The 17,471-nt window shown below is 39.8% G+C and overlaps 1 protein-coding gene and 1 long non-coding RNA gene across 10 annotated transcripts in view; one reads left to right on the top strand and one right to left on the bottom strand.

The window, feature by feature from the left end:
- Positions 1–17,471, bottom strand: part of LOC127367977 (uncharacterized) — a 269,916-nt gene that overhangs the window by 157,867 nt on the left and 94,578 nt on the right. The gene's annotated exons all lie outside the window — the stretch shown is intronic.
- The window catches only part of LOC127367919 (microtubule cross-linking factor 1), a 72,203-nt gene that overhangs the window by 1,967 nt on the left and 52,765 nt on the right, over positions 1–17,471 (top strand). For all 9 annotated transcript variants that reach the window (XR_007885565.1, XR_007885564.1, XM_051408187.1 and 6 more), the window contains exons 2-3: positions 3,789–4,013; positions 5,221–5,379. Coding sequence is in view for 7 of the 9 variants with exons in the window: in XM_051408187.1 (XP_051264147.1) it covers positions 3,789–4,013; positions 5,221–5,379 (384 nt within the window). In the remaining 2 variants the exon portion in view is untranslated. The remainder of the gene's footprint in view (positions 1–3,788; positions 4,014–5,220; positions 5,380–17,471) is intronic.

Genomic DNA, 17,471 nt, shown 5'->3' with positions numbered 1-17,471 from the left:
TCCTTCCTCCTTCCTCCTCCTCCTCTGTTGCATTTGGGACACTGAGAGTAACATCGTCTCCATCTAATGATGTGAGCAGATTGTCCTCAGGGATGCACAGTCGTTTTTTAATCAGTGTCTTGTTTGTCAGGCTTCTATTTTATCTATTGCAGGAGGATCCAGCTTTAAGATATAATGCAGGATCCCCTCCTCCCTCCCTCCCCCTTCTTCTTTAAGTAGGCTATCCCCATAAGTTGGGGAGGGGAGGCAAACAGATAATGCGGCAAACAATCTTGCAGTTTATTTTTATTTTGTTGTGTTATTTCAAACTTGATCACGCATGTCTGTGTGTGTGTCTCTCTTTCTCTCTTTCTGTGGCTGGTTGGAAACACAAGAGAGTTAATCAGCTTTACTGGCTCTGGCTGTAATGGCTTTATCCCACAGGACTTGATAACAGTCAGATGTCCCATGTGTGTTGGGTTCAAACGCCCTCCTGCCTGACTGTCAGTCTGCCAGCTGGGACTCTGAGGTGAACTCTTCCCCCAACCACCACCACCCCGTCCCCCCGTCCCCGTCCCCCCAAGCCCCAAAATGTCTCGGAGGCCCCACCACCGCCTCCTCCGCTGCTCGTGTAAAAAAACGTTCATTGTATTTATTTTTATTTTGGCTCCCTTCAATTTTATTCCAGATTATATTTCAGATATTTTTGCTTCTTTTGCATCAGAAAATTGTGACGTAAATTCCCATTGTGACATCTTCAAAATGCTTTTTTCCCTAAGAAATTGTCCTAAACTCAAAAAATTATAATAATATTTGTGATAAAAAACATAGAAAAGCAATAAAATGTAACATTTCAGAAGCTGGAACCAGCCATTTTTGGGCATTTGTCCATAGAAAATGACGATTAACGGATTATCAAAATTGTTGCTGCTTAATTTTTCAATAATCAACTTAGCATTTAGTTTCTAATGATTTTTAAAAGCCTGTGTCTAAAGCTTAGTTAATTATTCATGAGTTGATTGAGAGAAAATATACATTTTTAATTCTTTGTTATGAATGAAAATAGATTTTGTTAAACGATTGAGTAATTTTTCATCGGCTGAGTTCAGCTTCTCAAATGTGAGGATTTGCTTTAGTTCATATAAAATTGATTATCTTTGACTTTTGGTCTGTTGGTTGCTAAAAACAACAAAAACAACCTATATGATGACTGGAATCACTAAAATATTGATCATTAATCGAGAAAAAACCGTCAGACAATCATTAGTTTCAGTTGTTTCTATGTCACACTATGAATGAAGTCAGGAGCAAAAATATTAGTTTTCTAATTAATTACAGCAGCTGTTCGGTAAAGATATCCACAGTTAACACCCTTAAAGAGATGACTTAGTGCTGGTGGTGACTCAGTGTTCACACTCTCCATAAACATCAGTGATATTCTCTAAATGTTCCTGCTCCCAGGATGCCTTTCTGCCTCTGGCTCTGCTTTTAACCTGGCCATCGATTGGGCCGACCCTGTGCGAGGTCATTAGCTCCTTCCTCCTGGGCCCTCCTCGGATAACAACGGGCTCTGTGCTTTTTCTAAATGAGGATAGATTTGGTTTTCATTAATTGACACACACTCCTCCCTTCAGCATCCCATTGTCTTTTCATTAGGTGCCAGTCAAACCTTCGGAATAACAAGTCAAACCTTCGGAATAACGCTCCCAGGGGAAATCTACTGAGCAAACTGATTCCTCAGGATGGAGCCAAACTTATACCCCAGAGGTTACACGAACAAACTATCGTAGTACTACGGATAAATCTGTCTCTTTTAACCTTTATTCAAGCCCGGGTTGCTTCATGCTGATGGGAGATGGGGAATATGAATACATCCAATCCAAGAGATAAGATGCTTAGAGCCAGCTAGTGTTGTTACATCATCAGCACTAAGAGTACTTGCATTACTGGAACTCGTATATAATCATATAAAAAGTATTAGCATAATCTACAAAGATATATTATATTGTATCTAGTTTATAAAACCCCCTGAAACTCCTTCTGTGACTTTATGTTGTTGAATTGTATAAATTTAAGCACCTCACATAGTCCCTGTGCTGTAATAGAAATGTGTGAATCAGTGTTTGAGCAGTTCATGTGTTCAAGTGTTCATGTTAACTTGGTCTGGAGAAGTACAAGTACAGATACTTCATTACTGTGCTTCAGTAGTTTTTTCAGGTATCTGTACTTAACTTGAGTATTTATTTTTAAGTTTTTACTTTTACCGCCTACATTTTTTACACAAATATCTGTATTTTCTGCTCCTTATATTCTCAAAACAGGCATGTTACATTAGTTTTAATACATCTGAGGGGAATTATCAATTATTATTATAATTTTTTTATCTTCCCAGCATCTCACATCACATATGTAACGTGCCAAAAACGCTGAAAATGTAACAAGACAAAAGAGACAAGAGAGGGATACGCGACCCTATTTGAAGTGTTTGCACAGAAACAGCCGGCACAAATGTTCTACAGAGAAACCAAGAGAGTACTTTTATGTCTTTTTATATATTTCAGACCCTGCACTTTTTCCACTTTTACCTGAGTAAAGAAGTTGAATCCAGTTTTATTCTGGCTGGAAACCTTTGTTACGTGTAACCCCACTCTGTCTGCCCCCTGATTCCTGTGGTGCTCTGAAGTCACTCTCAATAAAGAGGAAATATATGTTAGATCAGTATTTCTGACATATCCATGGCCTTCCTTAAGCCCCAGTGGTCGTTACTTCAGTTGGTCTGTTCTTCCAACAAGAGCGACCCTGATTTTCTCTGTCTGGCATCACTGTCAGGTCAGACTTTCCTCCTGAATGACACCTTTGCCCACGACAACTAGATTTTCATTAAATCCAGTGGATATTTGAGGAGAAAATATTTGGTAAACCCCTTGACCTTTAATCTAAACGCCCAAACCTTCTGCTTGTACAGAAGAAATATTAAAATCCATTGTCTGGCAGATTGCCACAAGCCCATTCCTGCTCTTTATTAGCTCACAGCAACCTCCAATATATGTTTTTTTGTTATGCATATTAAATGCACAAGTATGAAGATGCACAGAAATATGTGCAAATGGACAGAAAGAGCTAAAATCTAATTTATTTTGTGGATGCAGATAACTGTATATCTTTCTATGTTGATGATCCTGTGGTGTTTCTCTAAAATCAGTAAATCAGGGTTATACTACAGTTGATGTGGGTAATACTATAATTAATGAGGGTTATACTACAGTTAATGAGGGTTATACTATAATTAATGAGGGTTATACTACAGTTAATGAGTGTTATACTACAGTAAATGGCACAAATGTTAGATATTTACTGACTGTTCTTTTTGCACTGTTACTGTTACAGAATTTTTTGCTGCCATTACCGACTGCCTTTTTGCACTACCATAACCTAACTTATACAGAAACCTATGCTGCTACTCCTACATATACATAGTAGACTCCTATATTGTATATTTTATATTTTATTGTCTATCTTTTTAGCATTAGTAAATGTCTTATCTGTTGTGAAATTGAATGTTTACTTTTAGTATTAGGAAATGTCTTGTCTTATCTGCTGTGCCTGTGCACTTTATCTGTTTCACCGTGGGAGGGTGAGAAACGTCCTCTCGGTTCCTTTGTATGTCTGGTGCATGTGAAGAAATTGACATTAAAGCTGACTTTGACTTTGACTCTGACTTTAATATGAAGACTGTGATTGATTATCGTAGTGTGGAAGTCGTATCGAACCCAAGTTTCAGGCTCTGTATTCTTGCGTGTGTCTCTCAGGATGAAGTGGACGAACTGCGGGCGGAGATGGAGGAGATGCGGGACAGCTACCTGGAGGAGGAAGTCTACCAGCTGCAGGAGCTGCGGCGGGAACTGGACCGCTCCAACAAGAACTGCCGCATCCTGCAATACCGTCTGCGGAAGGCCGAGCAGAAGAGCCTACGGGTCGCACAGACCGGCCACGTGGACGGAGAGCTTCTTCGTAGTCTGGAGCAGGACTTGAAGGTCTGTGAGAGTGTTTTTCATGCCAGAATATTTCAAGTAATCCTCCAGAATTGTATCACTGTGACCTGTTTAATCTTAAAACAGAATCTTAAAGATACTAAAGCTTCCCGCTGAACCCAGACTAATAAAATATATATTTTTCAACAGGGTTAGAAATTTCATAAAGTGGTGACCCACAGCATTTTTCCAGTGTTAGGAAAACCACTGGAAACTGTGTGATTCTAAGTGAATAATTCATCTGCAATAAATCCAATGTGGAGATACTTTTCTGCTGCAACTAACAAGTCTTTTCATTACCGATTAATCTGTTAAAGTCTGATAAGATATTTTTATTCCATTACTGTCTTACTATAAATTAGCAGACTAACAGTGAAGAGTGTGAAACTGAATCATTCTTATACATTCTCTCATTGGGCTAGTCAATTAAATAATAGTGTCTTTTTTTTCTGGGGTTAGGAACAACTGCTATAGTGCATAAAATGCCAAAAATGTGAGCATTTCCAAGTTCCCACACCCCAAGGTGATGTCTTTTTAAACTCAAACAGTCCTTAAACCCCCAAATTAGGTTCAGTCTACCAATCACTTCAGCACTACTATTTTATTATAGTAGTCAAATCAGCTACAGATGACAGGATTATGAATCGATTTAGTGAGTTTTAACACAGATATCAGCTGGATATCTATCCATACAGAACACTGTTCTGTATGGACAGAGAACTCCATAAGTAATAGTAGTAATTTGGACAATGACACCATGTTTGTTATTTCAGCTCTATACACCACCACAGTGGATTTGAAATAAAACAATTAGTGTGTGCTTTCAGTTCAGACTTACAGCTTTGATTTATGGGTATTGACAGCAACATTGGGCGAACCGTGAAGGAATTACAACCCCACATTTCAGAGTACCAAAAGTAATTGGACAAATTAACCCTCAACTTAAAGCTGAAAGTCTGAACTGAAAGCACACACTAATTGTTTCATTTCAAATGTACAGAGCCAAAATAACTCTCTAACTGTCCAAACTACTTACCAGGGTGACTGTATGTGTGTTGGTGTTTAGACATGAGCTCATATAGGAATATGTAAATGTTGTATCGTGTCTGTTAGTCACATATTATGAATATGATTTTTTATTCATGCACCCATTTTATCAGTTTGAGCTGTATGTGTTTGTTCTTGAACGTATCTGTCCCCGTGATCTCAGGTGGCCAAAGATGTGTCGGTGCGTTTGCACAACGAGTTGGAGAGCGTGGAGGACAAACGCAGCAGAGCTGAGGATGAGAACGAGCTGCTCAGGCAAAAGATCATCGAGGTGGAAATTTCCAAACAGGCGCTGCACAACGAGCTGGAGAGGACCAAAGAGGTGAGAGGATAACAGCGAAGATGTTTGTGATATGTTGCTGCTCATGGGAAAACATTTGCTTTCATGCACACAACGCTGTGTTTTTGTCTCAGTGGATGCTAATTGTCAGAAATAACATCATCTTGAGAATCTGTTTGGGGCCTAGCGGTTAATGAATGATGAGACCATTAGGGAGCGTTGAGAGTGAGTTGTGGTAGAGAGAAGCAGTAAAAATGACATCTGTGGTGGATGTGATTATTAAAAAAACAGTGTTGGTGGCTGTGCAGCTCACACAGGATGAATCTCCAGCCTGTGAGATGCTGGTCAGTCGTGGCCTCGTAACTATCTGCATATAGACGAGAGGAAATCGCAGTTAATGTGATGCTATTTCAGATCAATGGCGATCACCAGCCTGATCAGCAGGGTCAGTCAACCACTCCGTCACAGCCCTTTCAAAACAATTGCTTTGTACAATGATGCACAGACTATTTGAGCAACTACAACTACATGCAACTTGTTTTTAATACAAAAATATGAACTTGGCCTTATTTACAGCTTAATTCTGGTAGAGCAGTTGCAGAAGAAATGGTGGTTGGATGCATCCACACTTTGATGCTGCTGAGTGAAGAGGTGGAAACTAATAGTACAGATACTCGTGTGAAAGTAAATGTACTGATTCAACTTATTTATTTAAAAGTGAAAAAATACAGGCTCTGGAAAGTATAAAAGTAACTTTTTACTTTTACTTGGTTTCTCTGAAGCTGTTTCTGAGCAAAACTGAAACTTCAAATAGGTTTGCGTTTCCCCCAGTTTTGTCTTGTCACGTCTGTTGTGCGTTATATGCACTGGTCTTGACGTTGGGAAGGTGTGCACTGATGCAAAACATAATTAATAATGATCGATAATTCCCCTCAAATGCATTCAAACTAAAGTACAGAGCCTGTTTTGAAAATGTACGGGTAGAAAGTACAGATATTTGAGTCAAAATGTAGGAGGAAGAAGTAAAAAGTCAGGAAAATAAATACTCAAGTAAGGTACAGATACATTAAATAATTACTTAAGTACATTTACCTCCCACTTGTGCCTGAGATTGAGCTACAGTACTACTCCATACTACCTGGTGTTGCTACCACCCCTCCCTGACAGCTGAGGTGTGTTGACAAGGTAACCTCCAGGCGAAAGATGAAATCCAAGTCAGTTCCCATAATCGTCTGTCTGGAAAGAAGTTCAGCAACTTCTTTTAGCCAAGACGCTTTCCTCCTGCAGCCGTGCAGAGTTCAAGAGTTCACAACTCCAGCCAGTCAATACCAGGCCTTTTACTGTAATTGTTCTTTCTGTTAGCATTGTAAACAGTCTGTTGGTCGGCTGTTTTTGCTTCCTTATTACTCCCTTTATTTACTACTTATGGCCAGTACATGTCTAAGCTACTGTAGACTTTCAGAATAAAAACTAAGACTACTAAGAAATAAATTGGCCATTAATTGATATGTAACTGGTACAATACTTGACCCAGGACACAGATACAGTGTATGCAGAATTACATTGTTTTTGTTTTTTGTCTGAAAGTTTTCAACACAAGTAAAAAAGTAAAAAGTTCATTTTCATGGGAATTTTCATTGTAGATGAATATGTTCTGAGTTTGGAGAGTACAGTTCCCATCCTGCTTTAGGCGATGTTAGCAGGAAGTGTAATGTTACCATAGAGTCATAAAGTTAGCAACGGGATACACCTGGGTCCCATTTTTGAACTTGAACCATCAAAAGTTATCATTAGCTACTAGCAGTTGCAATGAAACTATAAATTCATATTGTCCTGGTTATTATAAGCTTATATGATATATGCATTGTGAGGTTCTGATGGTATGTGCACCATATTTTCCTACTATAGCTATAGAATTCAGACTTTTGTCTGTGACATTTTTGTGTCAACGTTACTCTCACGTTGCTCAGTGGGGAGAGTATTTGTTCTGATAGCAGTGAAGTGAGGTTCTTCTTACAGGTAATAAGATCAGCGGTGTGCTGCTTGGGTTCAGCTGCTTGGACAAATCGATTTTGACAGCAGGTAACATGCCGTCTGGCAACAAAGAGAAAGTAGGCTAATACCAGACCAGTCAGCATGGAGAGGTGGATTTGTTTTGGCAACTGACACTGTTTGTGTTTTACTGTCATCACGTGTGCCGCTGGTCTGATTCCCGGCTTGTGCCACAGTGACTCCATATGACCTCCGCCACCTCTGTAGGTTGAGAATCTATATTCTGAAGCAGTTTATGACCTTAAGTATGTGTGTTTGCGACACTGTTGTTTTAAAGGCATCTTATCAGCCCTCCTGACTGAGCTCTGGTGCGGATGTGCAAATACAGCAAATGCAAATCATTGTTGTTGTTGTTTGACGCTGGTAACCCCCTTTTAAAAGAAAACGATTGTCCAGCGGCAAGACTGAATTGAGAGGACGCTCCACATGAGGCGTTTTTAGTATGTGTGGTGGCTCCAGACCTTTAATTGTGATCACTGTTGTGATGCATAGAAACACAGGATGTCATAGACTTGTCTTGTACACAGAGAAAGAGGCGAGGGAGGCTGAGACAGCGGCTGCTCCAAATGATTGCAGAGTTTTTTGTGTCCCCCTGAGGATTGTCCCAGAAAAACACGAGCCGTCTCTGGATCTGCACTTTCGACATCACGTGACGCAAATTAACCTCACCAGAGGCGTGCGTTCATAATGCAGCACCCCAATATTTCCATTTTTGCTGCACAGTGTCTTTGCCCAGGATTTTTTTCCAGCAGTTAATCGCCATGTACTCATTTCTGAAAGTCTTTTAATTCCCGTGAAATTCATAAAGCACAGCGGGCAACCCATTAGTTGTTTTTTTTTTAATTGTTGATAGCAGGGAGATGATAAGAGTGTTTACAAATATTTAGTGAGGGATGAGTTTAAATGGATGAGTCTGAGAATCTGCCCTCTGCTCTCGTAGTCGCTCAGATAAATCTAAGTGACAGGCGAGAGAGGTGGAGCTGATAAGAATGTTGTTCAACTGGACTAAAGGGTTCTTCCTTTCCCTTTCTGCTTTAATAAGACTTAGTAAATTGTGACTTAGGTGTAGTGTAAAGCAGTGAAAAGCACAAAATCGTCCTCTCTTTTTTTTACTAGTTTTTAGAATTCCACTGGAGGCACCTTTGTCTTCTCCCATTTAGTTATTTTCACTATCTTTTACAGTCTTTTTATCGCTAAATGTAAATGGTAAAACACTTTCTAAATGCAAACAAGCTTCATCAGTTACTTTTCTCACCACCGTGGTTAAAAAGGGCAACTGACCTCAGATAGTTCAGGCGTCTCTGGCCTTTTTAAAGCCCATCTCCTCCCTGTCCCTGTGCCCGTTCTCTCTCTGCTATCAGAGGCTGCACAGTGTGACTCTGGCCCAGAGATTGGCACCCCTGCATGGATTAATCCAACAAGAAGGCCTGTTATAAAACAGCCCTGGCGTGTTTCGGTACACTCTGGTGGGAGGGGAGAGCAAGAGTGAAAAAAGACAAAGAGGCAGAGCGGCGGAGAATGGCTGTAATCAGATGGCTGTAGGCCCTGTCCGCCTGCGATACGACCACAGCTCCACAGCTCAAAGACCTGATATTAAACAGTTTAGGAGGGCTGGTTGACAGGACCCTCTGTTGATACAGTACTGGCCCAAAGAGCAAATTACAGCTGCTGCTTTTGTGTGGTCAGTACGAAGGCGAACAGCGATTGGTCGAGAGATTTTTCATTCCTCTGACATTTGAAGAAAAGGCCCACTGATATGTGTAATGAAATGGAACTAATGAAATGTCAACGTGCATAACAGGAGCATCAGGTGATTTATTGGGTACTCTCTGTCCCCCCTGTGATAAGTTCATCTTTCATTACGGCAAAAGGATAATCCGTTGTGCTGTGCTCTTCCTCCTCAGCGAACACCAGTTATGTCTCATGTCCGATTTGTTACTGACATACAGGAGCACTGACTGACATCAGATCTCATGAGGACAGAATACAGCAAAGAAACTAAATCTTCACATTTTGTAACACAGGTTGGAAGCTCTCTCCTGCAATGGATGTGTGTTTACATTCACATGAGCCGACAGCTTTTATAGGAGCTGGTTCTCAAACGTAAAGAGTAGTTCCAATGAAAACTGCAAGGTCTGTACATTATTGAGTGACTAGGACTTTTTAAATGCCATTTCTTGTGCAGGTACCACAAACAAAATCCCATTCACCTCCATAGTATTGGAGTGGCTGCAGAAATAAAAAAGATATATAAGAAAACCTTGAAAAATGAACCAGAAATCTTGTTTGTATGGTTAGTACGGCTGCGAGTAATATTATTTCATCAAAGATACTATATTTATTAATTTACTAATCACTTAGAGCCCAACCTTATGTTTTAAAATTGCTTGTTTTTGTTCAATCAACAGTCCAAAACACTTGAGTAGAAGCAAAACAATAAGTCAATTAATGTATTATTTAATCGATAGAAAAATAATCAGCAACTATTTCCATAATCTCAGTAATTTATTAATGGTTTCAGTAATCTTTCAAGAAAAAATAGTGTTAAAGTGCAGAATCTTTTCTTCAATATCTTTGGGTTAATCAGACAAAATGAGCAATTTCAAGAACCTGCCTTGAGCTCTGGGAATGTTTGACATTTTTTGGACTAAATGATTAATTGATTCATTGAAAAATTGTCAATAGATAAATTGATAATGCCTACCAGCACCTGTAGTTTGTAGTTAAACATTAACAAGCAGCTCTGTTGTCGTGGCACTATTTGCATTTTTTTCACACATATAAAAATAGGAATCGAGGGTACCTCCAAGAGTTGCTCTAACCTCAAGTCTTTTGTTTTTGTTTCACTACTACAAAGGTACGAGAGGGGAATGCCTGCATTCTTAATAAATCACGTCGACGATGTCTGAGTGAAAGTCACTGCAGACATTTGTTTCATGTCAGAGAAGCTGCTTCGTGCTCCTCTCTCACTTCTTCCTCACAAGATCTCAGCAGCAGAAACGTTGGCTTTTGAAGAATCTCCTGTTTCTTGTCTTCTCATCTCATCTTCAGCTCCCCCCCCCATCCTCTCCTCTGCTGTGGTTCCCTGTTGGAGGAGTGTGAAGGAATCTCATTGACCTAGTTAATATCTTATGTCTGACTCCACCAATGGGAAAGAGAGCAATCGTGAGGAGAGGAGTAGCGCAGAGACTCTGCTGTGAGTCGAAATCTGCTGCAGTGACACGCGTCCATATAGAGCTTATTGTCACACGGCGTCATGCAGCGTTTCTCCATTTACATAATTGACAGGAGAAGGTGTTTTCTTATAAAATATTACTGGTACTCGGGTCAAAATCAGAAGTTTAAAAGGTAATTTCTGTGTTGTACGAATATGACTGTTCTTGATTCCTGAAAATGTCTTAACTGGATGACAGTAATATATATGTCTATCTCAGGCTAAACCTGTACGGTGTGCCGCAAAGCATTTTAGAAGCAATGACATTGTCACCCTAAAGGCAAACTATCACAGACACAAGGCAAATAGGGAAATCATCAATTCTGCATGAAACCCTGTTATAATTCTGAAGCTAGTTCCTTTGAAGTTGAAAAATGAAATGCCTCCTCTGTCTGAACATGCTTTTGCAAGTTTCTTTAATTTACAGAACTATCAAAGCTGCCACTTTATAATCATAAAACATCCTGAAGCGTTCGATATAGCAGAAGTCAAATTGTGTTTTTTCCAATTCCTTTAAGTGTCTTCAGACACATCAAGGGACATTATAAAGCGTTTCAAACATACACAGATTTTTAATATAGTCTTCAGAAATCTTGAAACTCATATTTCATATATAGTTTTGATTTAGGGCTCCAGTTTAAGTATCAAAGCTGGTAACACGTCCATTTGACTTGCTGTAGAAAACCAGTCAATGTTATATATATATATATATATATATATATATTCAGACCACCGGACCCAAAAACAAGTTCAGATTGGTCTTTTTGTGCTGATGTTGTATTACTTGAAATATCTTTAAAAACCTCCAAAACTTTAAGACAAAGATAATCCAGCAGCTTTGGTAAGTTAACCATGACCCAATATAGATTTGTTAGTACGCATACAGTATTTAATCTGCGGCACAACGATGAAACATACATGCAATTCCAATGGCGCAAATTAAAATACTACATGCAAACATACAGATGTGTAGAGGCCTGAATATGCTCCTAAACTGCAGGATTCATCATCTGGGAACCATGAATGTCTGTATAAAATATCATGGTAATTCATTGAGATATTTCAGGCTGGAATAAAGTGGTGGACCAACAGACAGACACACCGACACTAGAATGGCTAAAAAGCATTATCTCATCACCCCACAGTACACCGCTCAGCTTAACCTAGATCTGAGAGTAGCAGAACGTACACCGCGCCCATCAAAGGGTGGTTTCTTGGATGCTTCTCTTCTCCACTGTAACAAATGGTATTAGCAGTTATATTTAGGGAGGTTGACAGCAGCTTGGCAGGCTGTAAGTCAGACTGAGTCATTGTGCTTCTCACCTCTCCTCCAAACACAAGGAACAGACAGGCCATCAGAAAAATAGAGCTCCCAATAGTATGTAGGGGGCTATAGCCTTCAGTGAAATATAGGCCTCAACAAAACAGTTTTTGGCTTCGCCAAAGGTTGCGGAGTGGGAAGATGTCGGATTTGATCTGAGTTATGCAGCTGAGTTATGTACTGCATGAGTTTGGAATCACTTGTGGTCTATTTTAGGGGGGAAAGGGGAAGTACTATTATTGATATTTCAATTTTAACCGTAGATCAAATGACTATGTGTAATGTGAAGGAATTATCCCCCACCTCTCTGAAGTGGCAAACAGGCAAAGTTAGCAACTCACTGATGAACATAGTGGAGCATTTAGCAATTAAAGAGCCAGATATGTTGCTCAGGAGTTGGTGGAGTGAATGTTGTTCTGTATATTAATCAGGTAGACTGAAACTTGACTCTAAATTGGTCAATCTTTTGCAAACATGTTAGCTGTGTCTTTCAGCTTTTTTCGGTAGTTCTTCTGCCTGTAACCGTAGCTTTACCTTTCCTATCAGCAGGTGAGTTAATATTGTAAATTGGGCTGGAATTAAGTACTGCATTATTAAATAATTGGCTGTACAGAAATTTGGGCGATTAAGTAATTGGTTATTCTTTAAAATGTCAGAAAATGCTGAAGAAAGCCATTAGAAGAGCCCAAGTAAAGTCTTTAAATTACTTGTTTTGTCCAAGCAACTGTTCATAAACCAAAGAAATTCAATTTACCGTAATATAAGACAAAGTGAAGCGGGGGACATTTGCATTTTTTGCTAGTATAGTGTGTGAGATGCATTGGTCAGGATGCCTCTAACTAGTTCTCGGCCAGTTCTCGCCCAGTCACATGTTCACTGTCACCCCACCGGCTCTCTGTGTCAAAAACTGTGTGTACCCCTGTTTATAGACGAGACCACAGGGTGTGTGTGTAGAGTCAGTGAGGTCCACTGTTGTCTGGTGGACTAAAGGAGTTCATCTGATGTGGCAGAGGTCAGACACTGTGTGAGTCACAGAGGGTTGTCACCATGTTCTGGCCAGCAGCAGCAGGGTGATACAGGACTGCAGCAACAGGGATGTGTAGAGGAAGAGAGACTAAAGGACGATTCTACAGGCTGTCTAGTTCAGACGAATATCATTTGTCATCTTTTTGGAACTGGAGAAAATGAGTCTGTAGCTACAAGCATTAAAAGCGCTACAGAAAGCTCCCAATAGCAGCAGGCAAACACACGTACAGTCTTTGTAGATTCTAGTTAAGAAATCATCTTTGCAAAAACACACTTTGGGATTTACATTTTTCCAATTTCAGACTTTATTTTATTTTGGAAAGTTTGGCTTCTTATGTTAAACTTGCGTTAATTTATTTTTTGACCACCTGGGGGCAGCTCAACAAGTTCTAAACACAACCCTGACGTATTATGTGATTTGTGATTTTTATAAATAAAATTTGACTGAAATCTGTTTTGGTCTCCACCAACTCCTGAGGGAAATATGTGGTTCTTCAGCTGCTGAATACTCCTAAATGCTGCTTTTTCTGTGAAAACAGTCGCCTGATGCAGCAGGAAATGAGGTTGGTGAGAGTGGTGAGAGTGGTGAGAGGTTATAAAACCAAAACAACAAGCTGAAAGACGCTAAAAAGGTCTGTAAATCTGAGGAGAGCTGCAGAGCTGGTTATTGTTATGTATATATGTACGTGTGCAGATATATATGGGAACGTCACTACGAGTAACACCTTTCACTTAAAACGTTGTCATTGTTTTCATGTTTACAGTCCTTTAAGGTCCAGTGTGTAACACTTATAGATATGTTTGATTAGCATATTGTCACCGGAATCGAATCATGTTTTCGTTACCTTAGAATGAGCTTGTTTTATTTACAGAGAGTGTGTGGGCCTCTTTCCCAGAGTCCGCCATGTTGAACTGACATTTTTCTACAGTAGGACAAACCAGACACTGGCTCTTTATAGGCCCATTTGCATTTTTTCGAGTTTCACAGCTTTGTTTCTCCTTCACGCTTGCAACATGCAGCCTCACTGCAAGATGCCACTAAATACCTTTAAAGTAAGGAATGCAAAAATATGCTATTTTGGTAACGATCCTAAAAACGCTGCGCTAGTATTGATAAAACTACCCAGCTCTACACATAATAACATTTTTTTAAGTATCTCTAAAAAACTAGTTGATGCAAATTTGTAAGACTTGTTATTTTCAACAATTTACTCTGCTTTTAATCCAAGAGCACATAAGCTCTCCGAAAAAGTACAGAGCTGTGCTTGGTCAAGCTTGCAGTATCCCTTTGAGTCCTCTATCATATTCAAAGTGCTCTATTTTGGGCAATATACTCATCTTGGAAGTTGCACTGGCAAAAGCCCCTGAGCATTTACTGTTCCTCTATAGAAGTAGTGTGTGTTTGAGCGACGTGGATGCCTATAGACTTGTGCTTTCGTTTGAAGTGAAGTGCGCTCATTATATAAGGGATGAAAAGTGGAAGACTTGGGAGGCAGACAGAGGCTGGCACTCCCATCTCTCTGGGGTTGTATGTTGCATGCAGTCATGTTTAAATGATGACTTCAGCAATAAAGACAGAGGCCTGCCTACACAGCTTGATGCACTCCCAGGCAAGACTTCATCAAAAGCTCTGACACCTCAGTGAATCTTCTTCCTCCCCTGCTCTCAATGGCTCTTCTTTTGAAAAATAATCCCCTCTACCTGTCCTTCTTGTCTCTGCTATGCCATTATACACTTTAAAAAATCTCTTGTCCTACCACTTCTCCCTTTTAAAAGCAGTCGTTCATAAATCACCTCAGTTTAGCTTTCGACCTCTCTGTTGTTTTCTTTGCTCCTCTGATTATGACGCCAAGAAGAAGGAGAACATCATCTAAATTGCAGAAGAGTTAAAACTAAAAGTTTAATGCTGATGTGTTAACATATTTTGCATTATGCAGACATGTAAAACAGTCTGAAATTAATATTTAAACTTTATTGTTTTATGTTTTGCAGACATGAGCCGCGTCCCAATTCCTCTTTGTTATCGTCAGCCAGTTTTTTAATAATATAGAATTCCTACTCCTTCCAATAGGATTTGTGTAATCCCAGCTGTCAGCACCTTAGAACTTCATACATACATACATATAGTTTCTCAGAATCCCTTGCACACTGTTCATCCATCTGAAGTAAAAACACCTGAGTAGAAACACAGAAATGTCTCGAAAATGTCACTGATTATTATAATAAATTGCAATACTAAGTGGTAATCTTTCATTTTAGGGTTAGCCTTCTTTTATAGTGAAGGGAAAAGACATCCAGCTCACCTAAAGATCCCACATTAGCATAAAGATAGAAAACAAAGTCCAAGGGCAGACTCTACTCAATTAAATCTGATCTTTCTAAAGATATCTTCTTCTTCTCTCTGCTTCCACTGAACTGAGAAAATCTATGAGCCACATTTTTGATGTTGGATAATTCCTTATTTTTCCATAGTAATAATCAGCAAGTGGGTCAACCCTGGCTCCAATCTCCTTTTATGCCTGTGACTCCTCTCAAGAATGTGGAGAAAAGCAGCAGATCAAGCTCAGCCGAGGATGGAAAACCTCGACAACTTCAGAAACACCTAACAACTTAACTTTATCTGGTAGCTGTCACACCTACAGACACAAACCCTCATGATATGAACCTCCATCTGGGCTGATAACAAGTCCAGGTAATGATCGTCTAGATTACTGCGGGCCTCTGCTGCCCCCTGAGCTCAGAGTTCGTTATCTTTTACAACCTTTTGTGGTTGCTCGGCAGTCCACTGGGCTTTGGTAATAACACAGCATTTCAAATCTCACTTTCCTCCTTTATTGGCTCCCCTCCTACCCATTTTCAAGACACAAAGACGGCATGTGTGCAGAGTCGAAAGGCCCCTCCCTCTTATTACCAACCTATTGTGAACCTTTTGACACACACAAGGGGACAGTGAAGTACTGGGTGGCGGAAAGTGGCGTGGGGGTGAGGACGACCTCATTATCAGCCAGCTGGACAGCCCAGCAGTCCACTCATACCCCCCCTCTTTTTAACTCTCACCCCCATCCTCCAACCTTCCTCCCATCGGAGCTCCTGTCACAGATGAGAATGACGCTCTGTTGTTCCCATTAGTGAGCAGAAGACACATGGCTGCAGCCCAGAGGGAGACATCCAGGCTCCCTCTGCAGAGTCCCTGATAGACTGATAGAAGTTTATGATCATTCGGTTTTAAGGTCTTACGTATCATTACCAAAGACACACACTTAATAATCACAGACTGAAGACCCAGACTCTTGAAAAACAACTTGGCTCTTGCTAATTATGACTAGAAGATGATCTTACAATCGGCTGCAGTCCCTTGCTAGATGCTAATCACCGGCTGAAGGATAATAAGCTCCTGATAAAGGCCTAATTAAAGCCCGGCAGCCATCTTGAGAAGGCTGTTTACAGAAACAATCAGGCATAGCGCAGACTAAAATAGGCTTATTGTATTTTTCACTGTCACACTGAAATGAGATTTGATCCAGTGAATCGAATTGTCTGGTCTGTGTGATTCTATCAAGGTATTTTCTATTTATATGTTATCAATTATGAGCCCCGACAAACCTCTGTTTGTTATACGAGATGCCTAAAGGTCTAACTGTATCAGGCTTTGAATACACAGACAGTATGTATTATGATTAAATAAATGTTGGTTTAGGTCCTTTAATGGATCACCCCCGTCAGCGTGTTCTGATTATCGATCACTAATTTCCTCCATTTTCATTTTAGTCCTTGAAAACTAAAAGAAAAGTGGTACATTAAGCAAAAATCAAAGTTGGTTTAAGAGTTTAACTCTCAAAAACACAATTAATCTTCTTCATCAGGACTGAGTCGGTCAGTTTAAGTAAACCTGACTGACAGAGACGTACCGGCTGTCATCAGATTCTGATTCAAACTTTGCTTCATCCTGATTGGTGTACAGAAGTGTGTGTCATAACCTTTTACCAGCTATGCCCCGCCCACCCCTAACCAAAACTGTTCTAACTTTGGCAAAGGGTTGTGTATTCATGCAAGACGCCATCACTCACAGTAAAAAGCTGATTGAGAAAATGTGTTTTTAGGGCCTTTAAGGAAGAACAACATAGTTTACTATTAGTGGATATACTATACCAGACTTCTTCTTAATGAGCGCCTCATTTGAACAGTTAATTTTATCAAACAAAGTTAATTTAAACACGTTTATGCCACTTTTGTATACCATTGTCTTTAACTCAGAAGCGAAGAGAAAGGGGGATCAGCTGAAGAACGCACTGAAACAAACTACAGAGGCTGCCAGCAGTCACTCGGAATATTAATTTTCTTTCCACGTTTGAATGATAGTTTGAATTTTAATGCGATAACACAGACTATTTGTCAGTGGAATAAATTCATGGTTGTTGTTTTTTGTTGGATTTGTCGAAACCAAAAAGGGATAAAGAGATTAATTTGTGTGTCGTTTTGTACAAAAGCGTCTCCCAAATGAATAAAGTTGAAGATAGAAAA

The sequence above is a fragment of the Dicentrarchus labrax genome, unplaced genomic scaffold (assembly GCF_905237075.1).
Source record: "Dicentrarchus labrax unplaced genomic scaffold, dlabrax2021, whole genome shotgun sequence".
NCBI lineage: Eukaryota > Metazoa > Chordata > Actinopteri > Moronidae > Dicentrarchus > Dicentrarchus labrax.
Note: the sequence above shows the minus strand (reverse complement) of the source record. Positions and strands in the feature narration are given on the sequence as shown.